Source organism: Osmerus mordax, chromosome 9 (assembly GCF_038355195.1).
Source record: "Osmerus mordax isolate fOsmMor3 chromosome 9, fOsmMor3.pri, whole genome shotgun sequence".
Classification (NCBI taxonomy): Eukaryota; Metazoa; Chordata; class Actinopteri; order Osmeriformes; family Osmeridae; genus Osmerus; species Osmerus mordax.
Window position 1 is genome coordinate 17,289,514 of NC_090058.1, and position 20,750 is coordinate 17,310,263.

General features: G+C 46.8%; 3 protein-coding genes across 5 annotated transcripts in view; all 3 read right to left on the minus strand.

Moving 5' to 3' along the window:
* The window catches only part of fndc3ba (fibronectin type III domain containing 3Ba), a 58,236-nt gene extending 55,754 nt beyond the window's left edge, over positions 1 to 2,482 (minus strand). The window contains exon 1 of the mRNA XM_067242535.1: positions 2,420 to 2,482. The gene's annotated coding sequence lies outside the window, so the exon portion shown is untranslated. The remainder of the gene's footprint in view (positions 1 to 2,419) is intronic.
* Positions 2,483 to 6,412: 3,930 nt separating this feature from the next.
* On the minus strand, positions 6,413 to 9,270 carry LOC136948633 (transmembrane protein 212-like). Its single transcript, XM_067242534.1, has 3 exons — positions 9,115 to 9,270; positions 7,098 to 7,157; positions 6,413 to 6,748 (listed from the first exon to the last, which is right to left on the minus strand). Exons 1-3 carry the CDS (start codon positions 9,268 to 9,270, stop codon positions 6,413 to 6,415), a joined length of 552 nt encoding a protein of 183 aa, XP_067098635.1.
* A 438-nt stretch (positions 9,271 to 9,708) lies between these two features.
* The window catches only part of ppp2r3a (protein phosphatase 2, regulatory subunit B'', alpha), a 43,832-nt gene continuing 32,790 nt past the window's right edge, over positions 9,709 to 20,750 (minus strand). For all 3 annotated transcript variants that reach the window (XM_067242530.1, XM_067242532.1, XM_067242533.1), the window contains exons 3-14: positions 17,891 to 18,163; positions 17,312 to 17,415; positions 16,719 to 16,821; positions 16,437 to 16,511; positions 15,367 to 15,453; positions 14,766 to 14,922; positions 14,496 to 14,544; positions 14,323 to 14,412; positions 13,384 to 13,559; positions 12,839 to 12,957; positions 12,550 to 12,656; positions 9,709 to 12,071 (exon numbers count right to left, since the gene is read on the minus strand). In XM_067242530.1, the coding sequence (XP_067098631.1) occupies positions 11,975 to 12,071; positions 12,550 to 12,656; positions 12,839 to 12,957; positions 13,384 to 13,559; positions 14,323 to 14,412; positions 14,496 to 14,544; positions 14,766 to 14,922; positions 15,367 to 15,453; positions 16,437 to 16,511; positions 16,719 to 16,821; positions 17,312 to 17,415; positions 17,891 to 18,163 (1,437 nt within the window). In that variant the 3' untranslated portion in view covers positions 9,709 to 11,974. The remainder of the gene's footprint in view (positions 12,072 to 12,549; positions 12,657 to 12,838; positions 12,958 to 13,383; positions 13,560 to 14,322; positions 14,413 to 14,495; positions 14,545 to 14,765; positions 14,923 to 15,366; positions 15,454 to 16,436; positions 16,512 to 16,718; positions 16,822 to 17,311; positions 17,416 to 17,890; positions 18,164 to 20,750) is intronic.

Below are 20,750 nucleotides of genomic sequence, written 5' to 3' on the forward strand. Positions count from 1 at the left end.
GTGTGAGTGTACTTTATAGAATCTAAAGCAGTTTGAACACACACACAGGTCACAGGTACAGCAATATCACTCCGCTGCATATGCCAGCAGCAGCAAGCCTGGTGTGGCTTTTGGGTGACATCACTGATCCTGGATCAGTTTACAGATGACACCACTCACTTGGCCAGCCTTAACATCTGACCTTAGACCTGCCACTCTGGTCTGCCACTCCCAGGACACTTTCAAATCAGTGTGTGTGTGATTGTGACACAATCTCTGATACTCCTTGACAATTGCTTCACGTTGTTTGTTGTTTCACATAACATGCTTGTTAGTGTGTATTGTGCTGCATGTATGTTGTTGATGTCGCGTCATTGTGTTGCTGACTGTCACGTCTTTGTCGCATTGCGTTATTGTGTTAACTTTGTGTTGTTGTCGTATCGTGTTGGGTTGTTTTGTCGCTGAGTTATGGTCATGTTGTTGTGTTGTTGCATAGCGTCGTGTCGTCCTGACTGTCTGAGTTTGCTCCAGGTTGTGTTTCTTTCTTCTTATTGTGATATGCTGGTGCAGGTGTGGGCTTCCACCTGTCTGCTGGGGATGTGCAGCGGCTATTGTTGTCTTTGTTTTGGACTTCCATCCAGGCTTTTTGTTTCTTGCCAGGCTATTCATGTAAGGAAGAATATGTTCTTAATTTACCTGCATGGTCATAAAGGTGGAATAAGATATGAAATATGTGTGTATGTTTCTGCAGATGGTTCCAGATGTTACAATGGAATGTCACAGTTTCAGAGACAAGTAGCAGATTAATTGGACACCACCAAACAGATCGAATTAACAGGTATGCCCGTCAAAGTTCTGCATTGGGTTTGAGTTTACTGTTCTGAGATTTGTCTGTATTTGGGGAAACAGACTTTATATTCCCTAAACGTTTCTATAAATTATACACGAGACACACAGCACACCTTAAAACAAAAGGTTGGGTATAGAGACCCCGAGAAACAGAAACGTCTTCAGATACCAGCGTTCAAGAGAAAAGTGGGAGGGCACGTCAGCTTTCCAGCAAAGGAATGTCATCTGACGTCATCTATTTGGGATCGGATTTCTCACTCTTCAGTGTATGTGTGTGTGTGTGTGTTTGTGTCTGTGTGTTTGCGCGCGCGTGTGTGTGTGTGTGGTGGAGGCCCTCTCTTTATTTCTCCAATGTGGCCTCTAGGTCCTGAACCATGGCGACGGCAGCTAAAGCCGTCAGCATCTTGAGAGCATAGGGCTGATAACGGCCACATACGGCCTGCGGTAAGAATGCGATTCCAAAACCTTCTCACTGCATTGATACTGGACCCACAAAGTGCTAAAAGGAGCGTAGTGATTCCCTGACAACAGAGACTTCTACTTTTAAAGAAAACGTTCGATCGGCGTCAAATCCTAATCGATTTGTTGTTACCGTAACAGTTTTATTTCCACGTCAACACAAGAGAAAGCGAGAGAGTAGGAGAGGTAGAGGGGGCAGAGAGAGGGAGACAGATCTGTCTCCTGCAGAAACAGACACGTAGTCGTTTCTGAGTTTGGTGAGAGAGAGAGAGAGAGAGAGAGAGAGAGAGAGAGAGAGAGAGAGAGAGAGAGAGAGAGAGAGAGAGAGAGAGAGAGAGAGAGAGAGAGAGAGAGAGAGAGAGAGAGAGAGAGATGCAGACAGACTGGCTGGAATGCTAGGATATGCTGGAGTTAAGACTTCTCCTGCTCTCGAGGGCCATATCTGCTCCGTTAAAACTATACAATAAGTCTGAGAAAAGGTCCTAGCAGTCGAACACCATAACATTTATAATTGTGATTTCTTGCAATAAAAAGCTTACGTTGATAATCCATCTTTTCCTAACTCCTGTCAAATCGAAGCATCATCCGCTCCAAGTTTTCCCCCTGACGTTATATCAGCAAATGGCTTAGTTTTGAATAACTATAAATTATATCAATATTTCCAAAACGCCCATGGCATATTATGAATGCTGTTTTTGTGTTTCCTTAACGGGAAAACGGAAAGCGTTTCATCTGTTGCGCACTCACTTCATCTGAAAGTCTTCGGAGACAAAAAAACACATTCTTTAGCAAAGAAGAGAAATCGCCCACAAAGCAAAGTGAAAAGTACCAACCGACACTTTCAACACGGCCACAATGAAACGTTGGCCCTATTAAACTTATCGACAGGGTTCAGCAGCCTATTGGGTGTATATTTAAACCCGACATAAAGAACTACCCAAAAGTTTCGATTCACCCCCCTCGAGCAGTTTCCTTTTTCCTCAACGCTGGCCAAAGAGCCCAGACTGCCGGCGTCAGCTCTGCCTCCAAACTCATACACTTATAAAACTTTTCAAAAGCAACTTTAGTACGATCATCTATTCATATCATTGTTTCGGTGTATTACAATAGCAAAAAGTGTTATAGAACTCACCTCGCTGCAATAAAATAATCTTCAAACAGACGTGGCTCTGCTTTTTTTCCAGGGTCGGGTTTTGGCGATCCGCTGTCTACTGGCGCGACGCAGCGCGTTCTATCGGAGATTCCGCCATGTCAATCAAAGTGCGACGCACATGGGAAATTAAAGCCCGCCCCTTTTACAGTGGCCCTAAACAGCGCAGTGGCGTCTCTTGGTAAAAGGCGCCATACAGAAGTGTATTATGTATGGATATTTAATGCAGAGTACATTTTTGTAATGAGTCACGTGAATGTGTTACACTTTGGTTTAGTTTCCTTTGTAAAGGAAAAGCATTTTGGGTGCCGGGATGGTACATAAAAAAACGCTATATAAATGGAGTCCATTTAGCCCACATGTAAGCCTTCTTTTTTACAAGCACTGGCGATCCACAATACAAGCCCTCAGATATCTTACCATGATCCCAAAGAATTATGTCAGGTGAGGTGTAAGTGTGTCCATAATTAATGAACATGTCATAACAGTTCACAGTCGGAGAGGAATTGTACCTCGCTGATTGTTTGTGTGTATTTTCTGGAGCAGATGTTGTCAAACCAGAACGAGAACAGACGATCAAAGTCCTGCGTGCACAACAAAGCCAACATCACTCTTCGCTAAACAGAAAATGCCTACATTTCTCTTTACTTTTTTTTCGTTTCCTAAATGGTTATCTCTAAACTGTTTTTGAGGGGGTTATTAGTAATTGCTTCCCTTGATTAGGGGGTTGTGGGTGTTTGAACCCTAGCTCGTTCCTGCAGGACAGATGTCGGAGACTTGTATCAGGACCCAGAGATTGTGCTGATTGGTGGACAGGAATCTCTTATGTCATGGTGTCTTTGGTTTGTGTTGCGAAAGATTTTGGAAAAACACCTTTTAATCATTTGTCCAGGTCAGGGATTGATACCCCAGAGCAAGTGGGTGGCAAACTCTGTGCCCTCAAGCTTGAACGAACACACCCACATACACACACACACACATACACATGCACATACCCACGCATACACAAACATACACACATACCCCCCAAACACACACATACACATGCACACATTCCTATGCTGTGGAGGTCTTGGGAGTAGGCTGCTCCACACTCCTGTTGTAGTGACTTGGGGAAGTACCAACACTGGCAGTGGTGGAAGACAGCCAGGGCCCCTTCCTCATCTGCTCCTGGGCTCCAGTCTCTTGTCTGTTACTTGCGTCTTGCTTGCTACTTGTGTGTGTGTTTGCCTATGCGTGTTTGGGAAGCAAAGTACAATGTACCATGTTCTGTAGACACTATTGATGTATGTGTGTGTGCATATGTTTGTGAGTGTGTGTGTGCATACGTTTGTGTGTGTGTGTGTGTGTGTGTGTGTGTGTGTGTGTCTGTCTGTCTGTCTGTGTGTGTATGTGTGTGTGTGTGTGTGTGTGTGTGTCAAAGGCACTTCCTTTAGTGGATCTAAGGATGGAGTTCTGCTCATCAAGAGTTCAAAGAAGTCAACCCTGAGCTGCCAGAGACGAGAACAGACATGCCTTCCTCTCTCTCCTCTCTGCCTGTCTCTCACTCACTTGTTCTGTCCCTCTGTCTCTCACTCCACCTGTCTCTATTTTTGTCATTATGTCTCATTTGAAGATAGACAATCATATCCAAAATCCCTTTATGAGACCATGCACTCTCACTTCTGAAAATATCACTTGGGGGATGTTTAAAAGTCAAATATAATACCACAATATATTCATATTTGACACACGTTTTTATAAGAGTACATCCAGGCGTTTTATAAAAGGGCCTTTTGGAGACTCCAAAAGGAGCCTTAGTAACCAAGGTCAAATACTTAGGATAAAAAGGTATTATTTTTCATAATTGTTATCTCTAATGAAAGGTGGTACTTAGAACTCTCATATATAATAGCTGAATCCTCCATTAGTATTGCTGAAACACCAAAACTGAAGCATGAACACATTGGAGTGCTTTATCTGATTCCCAGGATTGACGCACAAAGAACACTGCTTCTGTCATCCATATGGCACGTGGACTTTTATTTTGAAGGCTCCACAGATACCTATCATGTTGGGTATTAGCATTTGCAGCATTTCCTTTGCTACAAGGCTAACAAGATAATTTCAGAGCCAGTCAAAGCCAGCTTGAGAAATTTGTTTAGAACGAGGGTGTGTGTGTGTGTGTGTGGGGGGGGGGGGTGCAGGACGCACAGACCTAGTTGCCTTTAGAAGGCTGTCACCAGGGCAAGGAAGCTCCTATTGGTTCAAACAAGGTGTCAATCGAAATGTCAGAGTGTAGCGGCCATCTTGACACTCTCCAATCGTAAATATTTGAATAAATCTCTTTCAATGAGCGATAGTGCGTGAGAGACTGCAAAAATGAAATTGCCGAAGGCAGAATGAAGCAACAAGAACGTGGCTATGTGTGGATATAATTAATTGTTTTGGACAAACTACTCGACATGGTTAGATAGTTTGGACCTTTGGGAATGTGCCCAGTCCATTTTTGTTGGGATTTTTTGCATACCTGGACCAGGCTGAACCTCTTAGGGTGAGTAGAATAGTTTGCTTTTGCTTTGTTTACATATTTGTGACTAGACAAAGACGTTGGTAATACTCGCTGTTGCGACTTGATCTTGAAAGGGTTTCCAAAAGTACAAGCACAAGAATCGTAGCTTTCCAATGATGTATTACATGTGTAGCAGTCTAAAAAATATTTGTTAAAATTTAGTGCACAGGAACTGGGGGAGGAGGGGGCAGCGTTTCCGGCCCCCGGGCGGGCCTGGACCAAAATCTGGATATTGATGTTATTGGTTTATTATTTTTTACATATAGTCATTATTCGTGATTCAATGTATTTATTGATTTATGAATAAATCATTTCCAAAACCAAGCTGTGTGTAAAACATTGAATTACAAGGGATCAGATTCTTATCTGGTGGTGTGTGTATGTGTGTGTATAAAGTCTTTCCAGTGCTGTCAACTTCTGCCAGTACACGTCAGTGTATACAAGGGAAACTGTGTGTGTGTGTGCATGTGTGTTGAGAGAGAGTCCATATTTGATAACCTGCATTAGTTCCAGTGAGTTTGCCAGACAGCAGTCCTGTCAGAGCCTTGCTGTAGCTGGAGATGTAATCTGAAATGGAAGAGTTTCTCAGTTCTCAGCCTGCACAGCCAATATCTGGCCCCAGACCCTCTCTTAGCCTCTATTACCCTCCACCTCCCTCAGCCTCCCCTTTAGCCTCCGTCTAGACGCTCTCAAACTCCCCTAGCCACCCCTCTCAGCCTCCCCTAACAACCTCTCCAGCCTCTCTCAACCCCCTCTAGAATTGACTCAGCCTCTTTTCCAGCCTCTCCCCAGCCTCGGCCTGTCATGTGTTCCGTCTGAGCCACAGTGAACGGAGATCCAGTGATGACATCACACCACATGACATCACTTCAGAGTGGGCGTGTGCCTCATGGGAGTGGAATGTGTGTGATTCAGGGGTGGGACTGAAGTCAAGGATAAGATCCGGATGGCAAACGACCTCGTCTGTGGATCTGGTAGCACAATGGACAGGCAGCAAGCCGCGAATGCCGCCGCAAGCTCTAATCTCAACCCCAGAATGGGAAGAGTGGAGTCTGTGAGCTGTCGATCTAACACGACAACGATGTGGATCTCATGCAGAAGGCCTTGAAGAGACCTCTGGTTTATAGCACAGACCTTACTTGGCATCGAGTATCCCTGGGATAAAAGGAGGGATGGGGGGGGTTGGGAGGGTACATACCATTTTTCTCATTCCATGGCATTGCATTCCTGCATTCCAGTGGGGAAAAAAATGAGGTGACCTCCATGCAGAGAAACAGATAGACATAACCTTCTACTAACCTCCTCATATCTAATGCGGGCCTTTCTCAAGCTTGGTGTCCATAACCCAGATATATGTCTGGCGCGAGGACTCTGGTCCCAGGTTGATGCTGTGTCTGCGTGTGTGTGGTTGGAGCGTTGAGGTTTCACCCTCTCACGTTCACATGCCCTGAGTGCAGCAGGCGTGTGGTAAGGATGACGACGATGCCGAGGGAGAGGATGAAGACGGTGGTGCTGGTAAGCAGGTCCATGGTGTGTAAGACCAGGTGGTACCATTCTGCTCCAAGGGGGTCCAGACACAGCCCCGGCCCGGCTCGGTAGGGGTATGGATACCGGACGGCGTGGGAGAGGTACCCGATCCCCACCGCCCCAAGGTACGAGTAATAACACAGTGGTCCGGTCAACACCGCTGCCGTGGCAACGGCAAACATCAACAGACAGGTCACAGAGGTCAGGATGGAAAAGACGTAGACCACCTCCCACTAGCAAGACAGGAGAGAGAGGACATGACACACAGTGCAGTTACCTGCAACTGTCACACAGGGGCGGCAAAAGCACCAAACACCTCACATGATAATTGGGGCATCAAGTTAGCAGTTGCACAAGGAAAAGGTGTATGTTATGTAATGCATCTCTCATGTCTATGGTGTCTGTGGTATGTTCAACATTCTTCCTATGCCCGAGGCATGGAAAACTACTCCCATCGCCCAACCGTTATCTCCTTACCATACAGACTTCATTAGCATGGTTGATAATCTTTAGCTCAGGGCTGCTTGGTTAAAACCGTTTTAGATTAATCAAATCCATTGATTACCTGGGTTTCTGACTCACCAAAGACTTCCTGTTTTGGTCTCTGTTCGCCATGACAACACTGGCTCCTGTTATTGTGGCCTGGATAACAACACACAGGAGCTAGTCGGACATCTGTACAATCCATCAGAAACATCCCTTGGAACAAACTCAGTTTTCCCTGTCTATCATGCATCAGGGTGACTTCTATCTGATCTATCCATCTCAATCCAGATCACAACAATAAACACAGCAAAGCTTGTAACACACACACAACAAATATAATTTAAATAATAATAAAGCAAGATTCTTTTTGGGGAGTCATGGATGACACTAACTTGGGATGTTCTCAAAATGGAACGTACTGCATTAAGTTCCTCCCTGTGTGTCCCTGTGCCCTCATAAGCCACCTGTCAAAAGGATGCCGAATCAATATCTACCAGAGAAAAGATACCTACCACAGATTTAAACTAGATACACATCTACAACCAGAGATTTCAACTAGATAAACATCTACGAGTGAGATATGTATTGAAGAGACACCTACCACACAGACACCTACCACACAGACACCTACCACACAGACACCTACCACACAGACACCTACCACACAGACACATACCACACAGACACATACCACACAGACAGCTTCCACACAGACACATACCACACAGACACCTACCACACAGACACCTACCACACAGACACCTACCACACAGACACATACCACACAGACACCTACCACACAGACACATACCACACAGACACCTACCACACAGACACCTTCCACACAGACAGCTTCCACACATACACCTACAACACAGACACCTTCCACACAGACACCTACCACACAGACACCTACCACAGACACCTTCCACACAGACACCTTCCACACAGACACCTTCCACACAGACACCTTCCACACAGACACCTACCACACAGACACCTTCCACACAGACACCTACAACACAGACACCTACCAGACACCTACAACACAGACACCTACCACAGACACCTACCACAGACACCTTCCACACAGACACATACCACACAGACACCTTCCACACAGACACCTACCACAGACACCTTCCACACAGACACCTACAACACAGACACCTACCAGACACCTACCACAGACACCTTCCACACAGACACCTACAACACAGACACCTACCAGACACCTACAACACAGACACCTTCCACACAGACACCTTCCACACAGACACCTACAACACAGACACCTTCCACACAGACACCTACCACACAGACACCTACCACACAGACACATACCACACAGACACCTTCCACACAGACACCTTCCACACAGACACCTACCACACAGACACCTACCACAGACACCTTCCACACAAACACCTACCAGACAACTACCACACAGACACCTACAACACAGACACCTACCAGACACCTACAACACAGACACCTTCCACACAGACACATACCACACAGACACATACCACACAGACAGCTTCCACACAGACACATACCACACAGACACCTACCACACAGACACCTACCACACAGACACCTACCACACAGACACATACCACACAGACACCTACCACACAGACACATACCACACAGACACCTACCACACAGACACCTTCCACACAGACAGCTTCCACACATACACCTTCCACACAGACACCTTCCACACAGACACATACCACACAAACACATACCACACAGACAGCTTCCACACAGACACATACCACACAGACAGCTTCCACACAGACACATACCACACAGACACCTTCCACACAGACACCTACAACACAGACACCTACCAGACACCTACAACACAGACACCTACCACAGACACCTACCACAGACACCTTCCACAAAGACACCTTCCACACAGACACCTTCCACACAGACACCTTCCACACAGACACATACCACAGACACCTTCCACACAGACACCTACCACACAGACACCTTCCACACAGACACCTACAACACAGACACCTACCAGACACCTACAACACAGACACCTACCACAGACACCTTCCACACAGACACTTTCCAGACAGATACTTACCAGAGCTCCTGTCCAGACCGGGGCAGCGATCTGGGCATCCCAGCTGATGAACCAGGGGTGATAGGACCCAGCAGGGAAGAAGGCCAGGACTCCACAGAGAATGCTGAGCAGTCCGACAGCCATCATAGTGGCCCCTACAGTCCTCCACCCTGCCATGGCACACCCACTTACACCAATAGGTGTCTATACCTGAAAGCCACGCATGGAGACAGCCATCCAGAGATACAAGATGGGAGAGAGCAGTGAAAAGTGTGTTTGTTTGGGTTTGTGTGAATATGTGTGTGCTTGAGCGAGTGAGAGTGTGTGAGGATGAGAGAGCAGTCAGTGTGTGTAAGAATGCAGACTGTGTACCATTAATAAGGGTAGCCAAGACATGGGAACCTGGGCAACTGCTCCTGAGTACACAAAAACTCAGTATCTATGCACTCAAGGAGGAGCTGAAGAGGGTGTCTGTGTGTGTGGCATGTTTGTGTGTGTGTGTGTGTGGCATGTTTGTGTGTGTGTGTGAGTGAGTGAGTGAGTGAGTGAGTGAGTGAGTGAGTGAGTGAGGGAAAAACACAAACAAAACCATAAAAACTTTCTCTGACCAAGGAACAATTTTTAAACGTCTTTATTTGAACTCAGTTTCAGAAGAATCAAGAAAAAGATCAAAGTTAAGAAAGAAAGAAAGTTAGAAAGGACAGAAGTGAAGAAAAAAAGAGAGAAAAAGAAAAAAAGACGGGAAGAAGGAAAGAAAAAGAGAACGAAAAAAAGTAAAACCATGCCAACACAAGAACCATCTGGTCTGAACTCGTCTGAATCTACTCAAGTCTCCAAGGAGGAAGTACATAAGTTGAAGAAAACACAAATTAAAAGTCCTCTAAACAGAGAGAATTACAAATTAAAAGTCCTCAAAGACGGACACTGAGGAATTAGCTAAAAGTCCTTCCAGAAGCTTTTTGCAGGCAACTCCATCTTGGCTTCTCTCCCTGCCCCAGTGCCTGTCAGCACAGCAGTCTTTGCATAGAGCCAAAAACGACACAGGGACAAGTCACAGATTTGAAAACGTCTCAAGTTTGCGGTTCTTCTTTAGAATCCATCAGTATGACTCTCTTCCCAGTGTGTGTGTGTGTGTGTGTGTGTGTGAGTGTGTAAGGGTGTGTGAATCTACAGCAGGAAAGGATAATTCTTGGGTCTTGATTCCATTTTCTCAATGTCCCAGTGATTGACAGCTGATTGTCAAATCGGGGGGGGGGGCTCTACAGTCCTTTAGAAAGCCCCCCACACCACCCCTCCGATGACATAATCATTTTACACCTCACACACACACACAAACACACATTTCATAATTTAACGTCCTACAAGCCACACAGTGGCACATCAATACAAAGCATCACATAGGAGAAAACTTAACATTTACAGTGACATTTTAGCCAACCAGAGTTAAATACATGGGCACATTTACAATGGCTAAAGCACAGGGCTAAGCAGCCACTTCAGGGCCACTATGACCCTTGTGCGTGTGTGTGTTTGTGTGTTGGTGTGCGTGTGTGTGTGGCCAAAGAGAACCAAAAACACACGCAACAGCTCTGGGAACACTGTCTCCATGGAAACAATGTTCTATGAACAGATTCAGTCAGATAGTTAGGCACAACACACTCCTTGACCTATACACCTACCAAGGATCTACAAGTAAACACACACTCATCTCTGCAGTATACACACACATATCTTCTTTGATTACGGTCTTACAGTAGAGTCAACAGTATTCTAGAGGAGTGTGTGTATGTGTGAGCTTGACAGAGTGGAGTATCCATCACATTTTTTTATATGGAGTGTAGATTTGAAAGAAAGTTCATTTAAATCAAACTGAAGTAGTCCTTCCTGGTAAGGGGCTGATATTAAATGTCGTTTTTTCCAGACCTCTTAAACGACCCAGGTACCACAGTTAACTAAGACTAAAACATGCACTTCCTCTTCCAGCTATTAAAACACAGTCATAAGCACATCTAAAGTAAAGTGTCTACAGAGATATGCGTATACTCTACCAGAGAGTACGATACCTCCGTCTATGTACAATCTACCGTGAGAGAAGAAACGTCTTGAAAATGGATGAATGGATCCCGGAACGTTCTCTCGAAAGCTCCAAGGGCTTTCAAAAATAGAACACTGACAATGAGATGCTAAGAATAGAACAGACCTGTTCCGAGAACGCCCTCGTCATTTTTTCCCCTTGACACTGAACACCAGAGTCTAGTCTCCATATTGTACAGGTGGGTGACTGGGGAAACCTGCAGTATTGTCAGTGACCACATGGTAGAGCCACGCAGTCAGGCAACCCTCGTACTCAGTCACTGTAAGAGACAGCGACATATAGTCCTTTACACTTAATCTGAATATATGAGTGTAGTGTACAGTAGGCTTGAAATGCATGTCTGTCTGTCTATCATATCAGTTAGGACAGCCATGTTCTTGAGTGGTGACGGATTGTCAAATAGCTGATTGTCAGTTGCATCAACATCTTACAGTAATGTTAAACTTGTCTCCTGTCTGTAACAGTAGTCTCTCTCTCCCTCTCTCCCTCTCTTCCTCACTCCCTCTCTCTCTCTCTCTCTCTCTCTCTCTCTCTCTCTCTCTCTCTCTCTCTCTATAACACCAAGCAGTTCTGCTTCATACACGCACTCACTCACTCACACACACACTCACACACTTCTAAGTCAGTCTGTTCTGAGAAGAAACAAGTCTGCGAAGCAGCTTCCAAAATCCAACCCTCCGTCTCTCCATCCTTCTCTCAGTCTGTCCATCCTTCACGCTGTCCCTCTCTCCCCTCCCCTCCATTCTTCGCTCTATGTTTCCACGGCGACCGGGTGGCCAAGAGAGATCAAGCTGACAGGTCAGATAAGACCAGTTTATCCATCTTATTCCCAATGTCCCCAGGAACAGGAAGATCGTCCGACTCATAGTCCTCATCAAACGACCTGGGAACACAAACACACACCGTCTGAGTTGTATCTGCTGCTGTGTGGGGTGTGTGTTTGTCAGCGTTTGTGCATGCACAAGCTTGTGTGCGCATGTGTGTGTGTAAATGCAAGTGAGTGTTCGTATGTGTGTGTTCCTTTGTGTTAGAATGTGTTTGTCCATGCTTGACTGTGTTAGTATGTGTGCGTTCCTACGTTATTATGTGTGTGCCGGTGTTTGTACATTTTAGTCTGCGCCTTTTGTGTGTGTGTTTAAGCACCTGAATCTTATGTGCAAATAAGTGTGTGTCTGTGTGCATGTGTGTCCATGTGCGTATGTTACTATGTGTGTACCCATGCGTGTGTATGTGTGTATGTATGTTACTATATGTGTACCCATGCATGTGTGTGTGTGTATATTACTATGTGTGTACCTATGCATGCATGTGTGTGTGTATGTTACTATGTGTGTACCCATGCATGTGTGTGTGTGTCATACCCGTCCTGCAGCTGCTCATTGGCCGTCTCCTCTGCCACCAGGATCTCATACTCTTCTGATGCATATTTATCCCAGTCTGACGGCTCTGGACCTTCACTCTCTATGTCCTGCGACACACACACACACACACACACATAAACCCTCCCCCACACACACACACACACACACACACACATACATACAAATACACGGGCACACACAAACAAACATGCGCACACACACAAACGTCAGTGTTCAAGAGCAACAACGGTATGATTCAGGTCGTAAAGTGATGGTGGTGTCCTCAGACCTTTTGCACAGCGAAGGGGTCTCTTTGTTCGTGGTCCAGGTACTTCTCTAGGTTGAAGAACGTGTCAAAGAAAATGTGACCCATCCGACACCGCTTCAAATCCCTCAGGGTGATCATCCCTGCAAACGAACAAACACACACAAACACACACACACACACACACACACACACACACACACACGCTGTCACAGAGAGGCAAAGACATGGCAGAATGAAGAGACAGGACCACATCACTGACAAGATGAAGAGAAGGACTGAGATGGAGGGAAATGGAAGTTAGAGGTGTACATACAGAGAGAGACGGAGAGAGAGAGAGACGGAGAAAGAGAGGAGAGATGGAGAGAAACTCGGAAATTTGAGATGGAGTGAGAGAGATGAAGATGACGGGAGATGGAGGGAAAGAGTGAGAGTGACGAGGGAGAGAGAGGGGGAGAGAAAAACAGAGAGCGAGATGGAGAACGAGTGAGAGAAGGAGGAGCGAGACGGAGAGAAAGAGTGAGAGACAGAGAGAAGACAAACAAACAACAAGACGGAGAGAGGCTGACCTTGGCTCTCAGGTTTGACTAGGTCCAGCATCTGACAGAGCAGGTCCTGGAAGGGCAGGGGTTCGATGCCCATCCCCTCCATCCTGTCACACTGCTCCTCGTAGAAATACTCCAGCTCAAACATGGACAGAACCCCGTCCCCGTCCACGTCCATGCAGCGGAACCAGTACTCTACACTGGGAAGGGACAGGCAACAGGTGTGGGCTCACTGGGTAGCCAGTCATGTGAAGAGTCATGGTGGGGTGATATATTAAAAGGGTGATCTGGGTCACATGGTAACATATCACAGGGATGATCTGACATATTAAAGGGGATAATCTGAGTTACCTGGTGACATATTAAGGGGATAATCTGGGTTACCTGGTGACATATTAAGGGGATGATCGGGGTTACCTGGTGACATATTAAGGGGATAATCTGGATTACTTGGTGACATATTAAAGGGATGATCTGACATTAAAGAGATAATCAGGGTTTCTTGGTGACATATTAAAGGGATGATCTGACATATTAAAAAGATAATCGGGGTTAGCTGGTGACATAGTAAGGGGATGATCGGGGTTACCTGGTGACATATTAAGAGGATGATCTGACATATTAAAGAGTTAATCGGGGTTAGCTGATGACATATTAAGGGCATGATCTGGGTTAGCTAGTGACATATTTAAGGGACGATCTGGGTTAGCTGGGGACATATTTAAGGGACGATCTGGGTTAGCTGGTGACATATTTAAGGGACGATCTGGGTTAGCTGGGGACATATTTAAGGGACGATCTGGGTTAGCTGGGGACATATTTAAGGGATTATCTGGGTTAGCTGGTGAAATATTTAAGGGATGATCTGGGTTAGCTGGGGACATATTTAAGGGACGATCTGGGTTAGCTGGTGAAATATTTAAGGGACGATCTGGGTTACCTGGTGACATATTTAAGTGTTACCTGGTGGGGTTTTTCTTGTCCTCTTCAGAGATGAGGAACCACACAAACTCAGCATAGCTCATCCTGCCTTCTCTCTGGACAGAACTGCCCCTGGAGAACACAGAGAGCATTCACATGGTTAGGCCTGGGTGTGTGTGAGTGTGTGTTGTTGGTCAATGTGTGTGTTTTCTTACCTTGTGACTGCTCCTGAGAACAACCTCTCAATGATTCTGTTGGAGGAAGCTGTCAGCGACAATAAAATAGGTTAAAAAAATTGTTTTTGAACACATTGACTGACTGACTTTTTGTCTGGCTGTGTGTCCCTCTGGCTGGCTGTCAAGTTGGCCATCTGTCTCTGTCTGCCTCCCTGTCTGTCTGCCTGTCTGCAGGGACCTGGTTGGGTCTCATGCCTGCCTGCCTGCCTGTCTGCCTGTCTGCTTGTCTGCCTGTCTGTGTAGTCTCACCGTGGTCATTGTAGCGAGCCAGGTCTTTAGGGTCGATGTAGAGGTCATGGTCGGTGTCGAGCTCCCAGAATTTACAGTAGATGACATAGAAATGCTCATAGGAGAAATAATCTGTTATCTGGTTAATGTCATCCTCCTCTTCCAGCAAGGCTAGAGTCTGAGACAGAGGAGGGAGAGAGAGGGGGAGGCAAAGAGAGAGAAAAAGGGAGAGAGAAAGTGTGAGAGAGGGGGAGGGAAAGAGAGAGAGAAAGGGAGAGAGAAAGTGTGAGAGACGGGGAGGGAAAGAGAGAGAGAAAGGGAGAGAGAAAGTGTGAGAGGGGGAGGGAAAGAGAGAGAGAAAGGGAGAGAGAAAGTGTGAGAGAGGGGGAGGGAAAGAGAGAGAGAAAGGGAGAGAGAAAGTGTGAGAGAGAGGGGGAGGGAAAGAGAGAGAAAGAGAGAAAGAAAGAGTGTGAGAAAGAGAGAGACAGTTGTTAGGTAAACATTCCGGTGCTACATTACAATTTAATCCTTGTTGAGAACATAACGATGCCACATTCCACTACCAGAGTGATATCAAATACAGCTTCCTGTCTGGAACGGTGACAGGAAGTTGGGAGTGTACCTGCAGGAAGTTGCTCCTCCGGAGCTCCGTCATGGTGATGCGTCCCGTCCACGATCGGTTTACTGTGTAAAATATCCGCTGGATCACCTAGGCAACCGTGGAACACAGAGGAGGTGTCACTCCAGAGCTCCACATACTTACTAAGCATTATGTTGCTAATGGAAACCTACCATAACGACACATCATGGAGTGTTGGTATGCTTGGAAAGTTCCTAATGATGGAGCTAACGCACTGCTAGCTTGGTAATGCTACCAAAGACAATGAAAAATACCAATGATCATGTAATGGCCTAAAACGCAAAATATTTTTCTGGCAGACTATATACAGTATATCCTATATGTCCTTGCATTGTCCTAGAATACAAACAGTCTATTTATAGGAAGGCAGCACACTATTTAAAGGGCTTTCAACAGAAAATATTGATACTTAGAAACATAGAGCTTCCAGGAAACATGTGACCTCTCTGTTCCAGAACCTTCTGGATTATTCTACAGGAATGAACACTTATTCCTGGTACGAGGCATCTACAAATGGACAGTAGCCGGTCATGGCAGAGGAAGTATCTAAATATGGGCATGAGCAGGTTCTGGGGGTTGTGAGCAGTAGGGGGCATCAACCTTTCCGTGATATCATAGTAGGCTGACTCATCACCATTAAACTGGGCAGTCCTGCTCAAGCCCCTGCTACAGCCCCCTGCCTAGGCCTACCCCAAGCTGCAGCCCTAGCCCCTAGCCCCAGCCTCACCCTTACCTCCCCCCAGCCTCTTCCCTAGCCCCAGCCTCACATTCTATCTCAACAAGCCCTTCATCTGGTGCTACATGTGTTGCAGCTGTCCCCCCCCCCCCCCCCCCCCACACACACACACACACAAAGTAGCTAAAGTTACCCCGGGTTGCAAGAGTGTGTTCTGCTGTGAGATACATTTGAAGTACAGTCCAATAAGTTCCGCTCAAAGGCACAGTGACAAATGACCATCACACACATGCTTGCAGGCACATGCAGAGAGCTTGTCACCGAGGGGAGGGGCTCTGGGAGGGGGTGGGGCTCTGGGAGGGGGTTGGGCACCTACCGTGGTAATGTAGCGAGAATGGAACTCTGGAGCGTCTTTTAAAAACGTAAGCCCTGGGTGGGTGTCCACTATGTCCTGTAAGGGGGGGGGGGAAAGAGGAGGGGAGAAAGAAAGGGTGAGGGGATACAAAGAGAGAGGACGAGAGCGGGTGAGAGAGAAAAAAGAGAAAGATTCAATAAAGCATTATTGAACTGACAGGTCCTTTTTTTAAAAGGACCTAAAGTAAAATCTTCTATTGGACGACTGCTTGGTCGACCGCTCCCTCCAAGCCTCGCCCCTTACCTGCAGTAGAGGGATGAAGTCTTCCTGGTCCAGGTAGCTGCAGCTTGGCTTGGCCAGCAGGGAGATGAACTTAGACGAGTCATCATAGCAACTGTGCAACAACCTGCCCACAGAGAAGAGCGCAGTCAGCACACTGGTGTCATGGCAAAGCCATCTCACCTCACAGCCACGAAAACAAGTCAAGTCTAAAACAAGTCTATCCAAGTCAATCATTGACTTGGATAGACTCTGCTCTCTCCTTATATATATATTTATATGTTTATATGTATACCTCTTACCTCACTGTGCTGTGCTGCTTTGTCATAATGTTGCTCTGGTTACATATGTTCTGGTGTAATATGCTAATATGATGCACTGCTTTTAAACTTGTTGCTGTTAAATATTATTGTGTTATTGTAGGTTTGCTTATTATTCATTTTCTGCATAGTGCGTTGCTGGTCCTGAGTACATATTTTGTTCTCTCATGTTCTCTCATGTTTATTATTCATTTTCTACATAGTGCATTGATGGTCCAGAGTACATATTCTCTCGTGTCATGTTCAGAATGACATAAATGAAATCGATTGGCGAGGTGAGGCTGAGGAGTGCCTTACTTTCTCCAGGTGGCGATGAAGGAGTGGACCGAGACAAATCCTGTCCTCTCTCCGCCTGCGCCGTTAAACATGGGGGCCTTCCAGTAGAGAGGACACCCGCATGCCTGTGCAGAAAATCACAAACCCTGAAAACACACTCTCAGACAGGCAGAGGCACACCTCGTCCACAGAGAATGTCCTCCCTCAGACCAGACAACACACACCCGGTCCAGACAGTTTGTGTGTGTGTTTTTGCAATTCCGTGTGTGCGCACGGACGTGGGTATGTGTGTGCATATGCGTGTGTGTGCGTATGTGTGTGTACTGTAGTTTACATTTATTGCCATTTATAACAAGTACAGGAATAGGTCCGTTGGAGTCCTGTGGTCCTGCTCTAAATTTATAACAAATTATCTAAACCTATAATCTGATCAGAGCTACAATTCTTTCAACAATATACTGAAAAATATCTGTGGGGGTGTGTGTGTGGGCATTATGCACATGTGTGGGTGTGTGTGTGCATTATGTACATGTGTGGGTGTGTGTGGGCATTATGCACGTGTGGGTGTGTGTGTGTATGGTAACTCAATGTGTTTCCCACCTTGGCAATCTTGCCCATCTCATAGATGTCAGCTTTCTCCTCCTCAAACTCGCTGAAGGCCGCCTCTACGGACGCTATGGCGACGTCGTGGTTGGGGGCAGGGCCAGGCAGCCCCCGGGGATAGTAGAACCTCGGAATGTTGACGGAGGGAGGAGGGGGAGTCACCACCACTGGAGCAGGGGGGGGGCTGGGTGAGCGGGGGACGGGGGTAGAGGGGGCTGGGGTGGGGGCCGGAGGGGGGGTGCCTGGTTTCTTCTCTGTCTTACACTGGACCTGGGAGGAGGAGAGGAGGTGGAGTGAGATTTCCCAGTAGTGGTTTGTGAGTTGGAGAAGTCCATGACTCATGAGTTTACCCTTATTCCCCAGCCGCAGCCCTACTTCCTGCTTCATGTCCAGCCTCAGTCCTCATGACTCGACCGATCTGAACTCTCAGAGGATCCCACTGGCCAGCATCTCCTCTAGAGCTGTGCTTCAGGACATCCAACCCCATCACCGGTAACAACCTCATCACTATTAACAACCCCATCACCGGTAACAACCCCATCACTATTAACAACCCCATCACCGATAACAACCCCATCACTATTAACAACCCCATCACCGGTAAAAACCCCATCACTATTAACAACCCAATCACTAGTGACCCCAAGTAAGAACCTCATCCCTGGTGACCCCAGGTAAGACCCTCATCCCTGGTGACCCCAGGTAAGACTCTCATCCCTGGTGACCCCAGGTAAGAACCTCATCCCTGGTGACCCCAGGTAAGACTCTCATCCCTGGTGACCCCAGGTAAGAACCTCATCCCTGGGACCCCAGGTACCAACCTCATCCCTGGTGACCCCAGGTAAGACCCTCATCCCTGGTGACCCCAGGTAAGAACCTCATCCCTGGTGACCCCAGGTAAGAACCTCATCCCTGGTGACCCCAGGTAAGAACCTCATCCCTGGTGACCCCAAGTAAGAACCTCATCCCTGGTGACCCCAGGTAAGAACCTCATCCCTGGTGACCCCAGGTAAGAACCTCATCCCTGGTGACCGCAGGTAATACCCTCATCCCTGGTGACCCCAGGTAATACCCTCATCCCTGGTGACCCCAGGTAAGACCCTCATCCCTGGTGACCCCAGGTAAGACCCTCATCCCTGGTGACCCCAGGTAAGAACCTCATCCATGGTGACCCCAGGTAAGAACCTCATCCCTGGTGACCCCAGGTAAGACTCTCATCCCTGGTGACCCCAGGTAAGACTCTCATCCCTGGTGACCCCAGGTAAGAACCTCATCCCTGGTGACCCCAGGTAAGACTCTCATCCCTGGTGACCCCAGGTAAGAACCTCATCCCTGGTGACCCCAAGTAAGAACCTCATCTCTGGTGACCCCAGGTGGTATACAAAGTCCACACCCACAGATGAGCAGCAGGAGCCCAGCCCCTCACAGACCCATGGAGGCTGAAATGTGGATGGATCTAAAAAAGATAGAAATAACAACTCAATACTACCTCACTGACCTGTATCATTAAAAGGCAGTAAGTGTGTGTGGTGTGTGTATGTGTGTGTGAACTTTACAAGTATATGCAGGAGACCACGGTCCAAGCCAGCCAGCTAACAGGGTGCTCCCATTCTAGCGAGATGGCAGCCAGGGAGTGCATTTTGGGTTGCGGGCCAGATCTACATGACAGGGCTGGACTGTCTCAACTGGGCTTTTTTGAATTTTAATTCAGGATTAAAAAAAAGAGAACTGAACATGGGTTCTAAATGAGCTCTGCTATTGAAAAGTATGAGTGAGCTTTTTGCTCTTATAAAACCGCTTTCATCGAAAACCACAAATTCTTACTATACTAGTTCTTACAGATTTGCTTGTGTAGCACTAGCCTGGCCTGGACATTGGCTGCAGGGGCATGCCGTCCTCGCTCTCTCGAGCTCTCCTCTCTCTCTCTCTCTCTCTCTCTCTCTCTCTCTCTCTCTCTCTCTCCTCTCCTCTCTCTCCTCTCGTCTCTCTCTCTCTCTCTCTCTTCTCTCTCTCTCTCTCTCTCTCTCTCTCTCTCTCTCTCTCTCTCTCTCTCTCTCTCTCTCTCTCTCTCTCTCTCTCTCTCTCTCTCTCTCTCTCTCTCTCTCTTTCTCTCTTTCTCTCTCTCTCTCTCTCTCTCTCTCTCTCTCTCTCTCTCTCTCTCTCTCTCTCTCTCTCTTTCCTGTCACTCTCATACTGTCAATTTCATTAGAAAGCAGAAAAGTAAAAAACAAAAAGTGTCTTAAAACATTATGTGAACATCTGGAACGATCATTTCCTGACTGAACTGGTCTGTGTGTCCCTGGTCATTTAATCAACACCTAGCTAGTCAACATGACTTTAGCTGATGGAACATGGTGGTGGAACATTCAGATAACACACACAGAGACGTGACTACACGTAAGAACTCAGTGTGACCTAGGAAACCAGATCCTGACTCTCAGTACTTCCCAGGACATCACTGCACATCCACCTCAGCATCAAAGCACTCATGAAGGTGTGTGAGTGTGTGTTTGCTGGTGGATGTGAGTGTATGTGTGTGGGTGTGAGTGTATGTGTTTGGGTGTTTGTCCACTCTAGATTCTATACTAAACAGTGTGTATTGAGTAGGACAGCTGAACCCCACCCACCAACCCAGCCCCCCCCCCTCCTCTCTCCTCTTCGCAGCGTTCATTCTATCACTCTATTCCTGAAACCCTTACCCTATTAATAACCCTCTGGTATCTGGCTCAGAATAGTTTGTCTTGCCGGGCATGTGTGTGTTTGTGTGTCTAGGTGTGTACTGTATATGTGTGCTGTGTCTGTCCTACGTTGCTATGTGCAATTTGTGTGTTTATGACATGTGTGTGTGTGTGAGTGA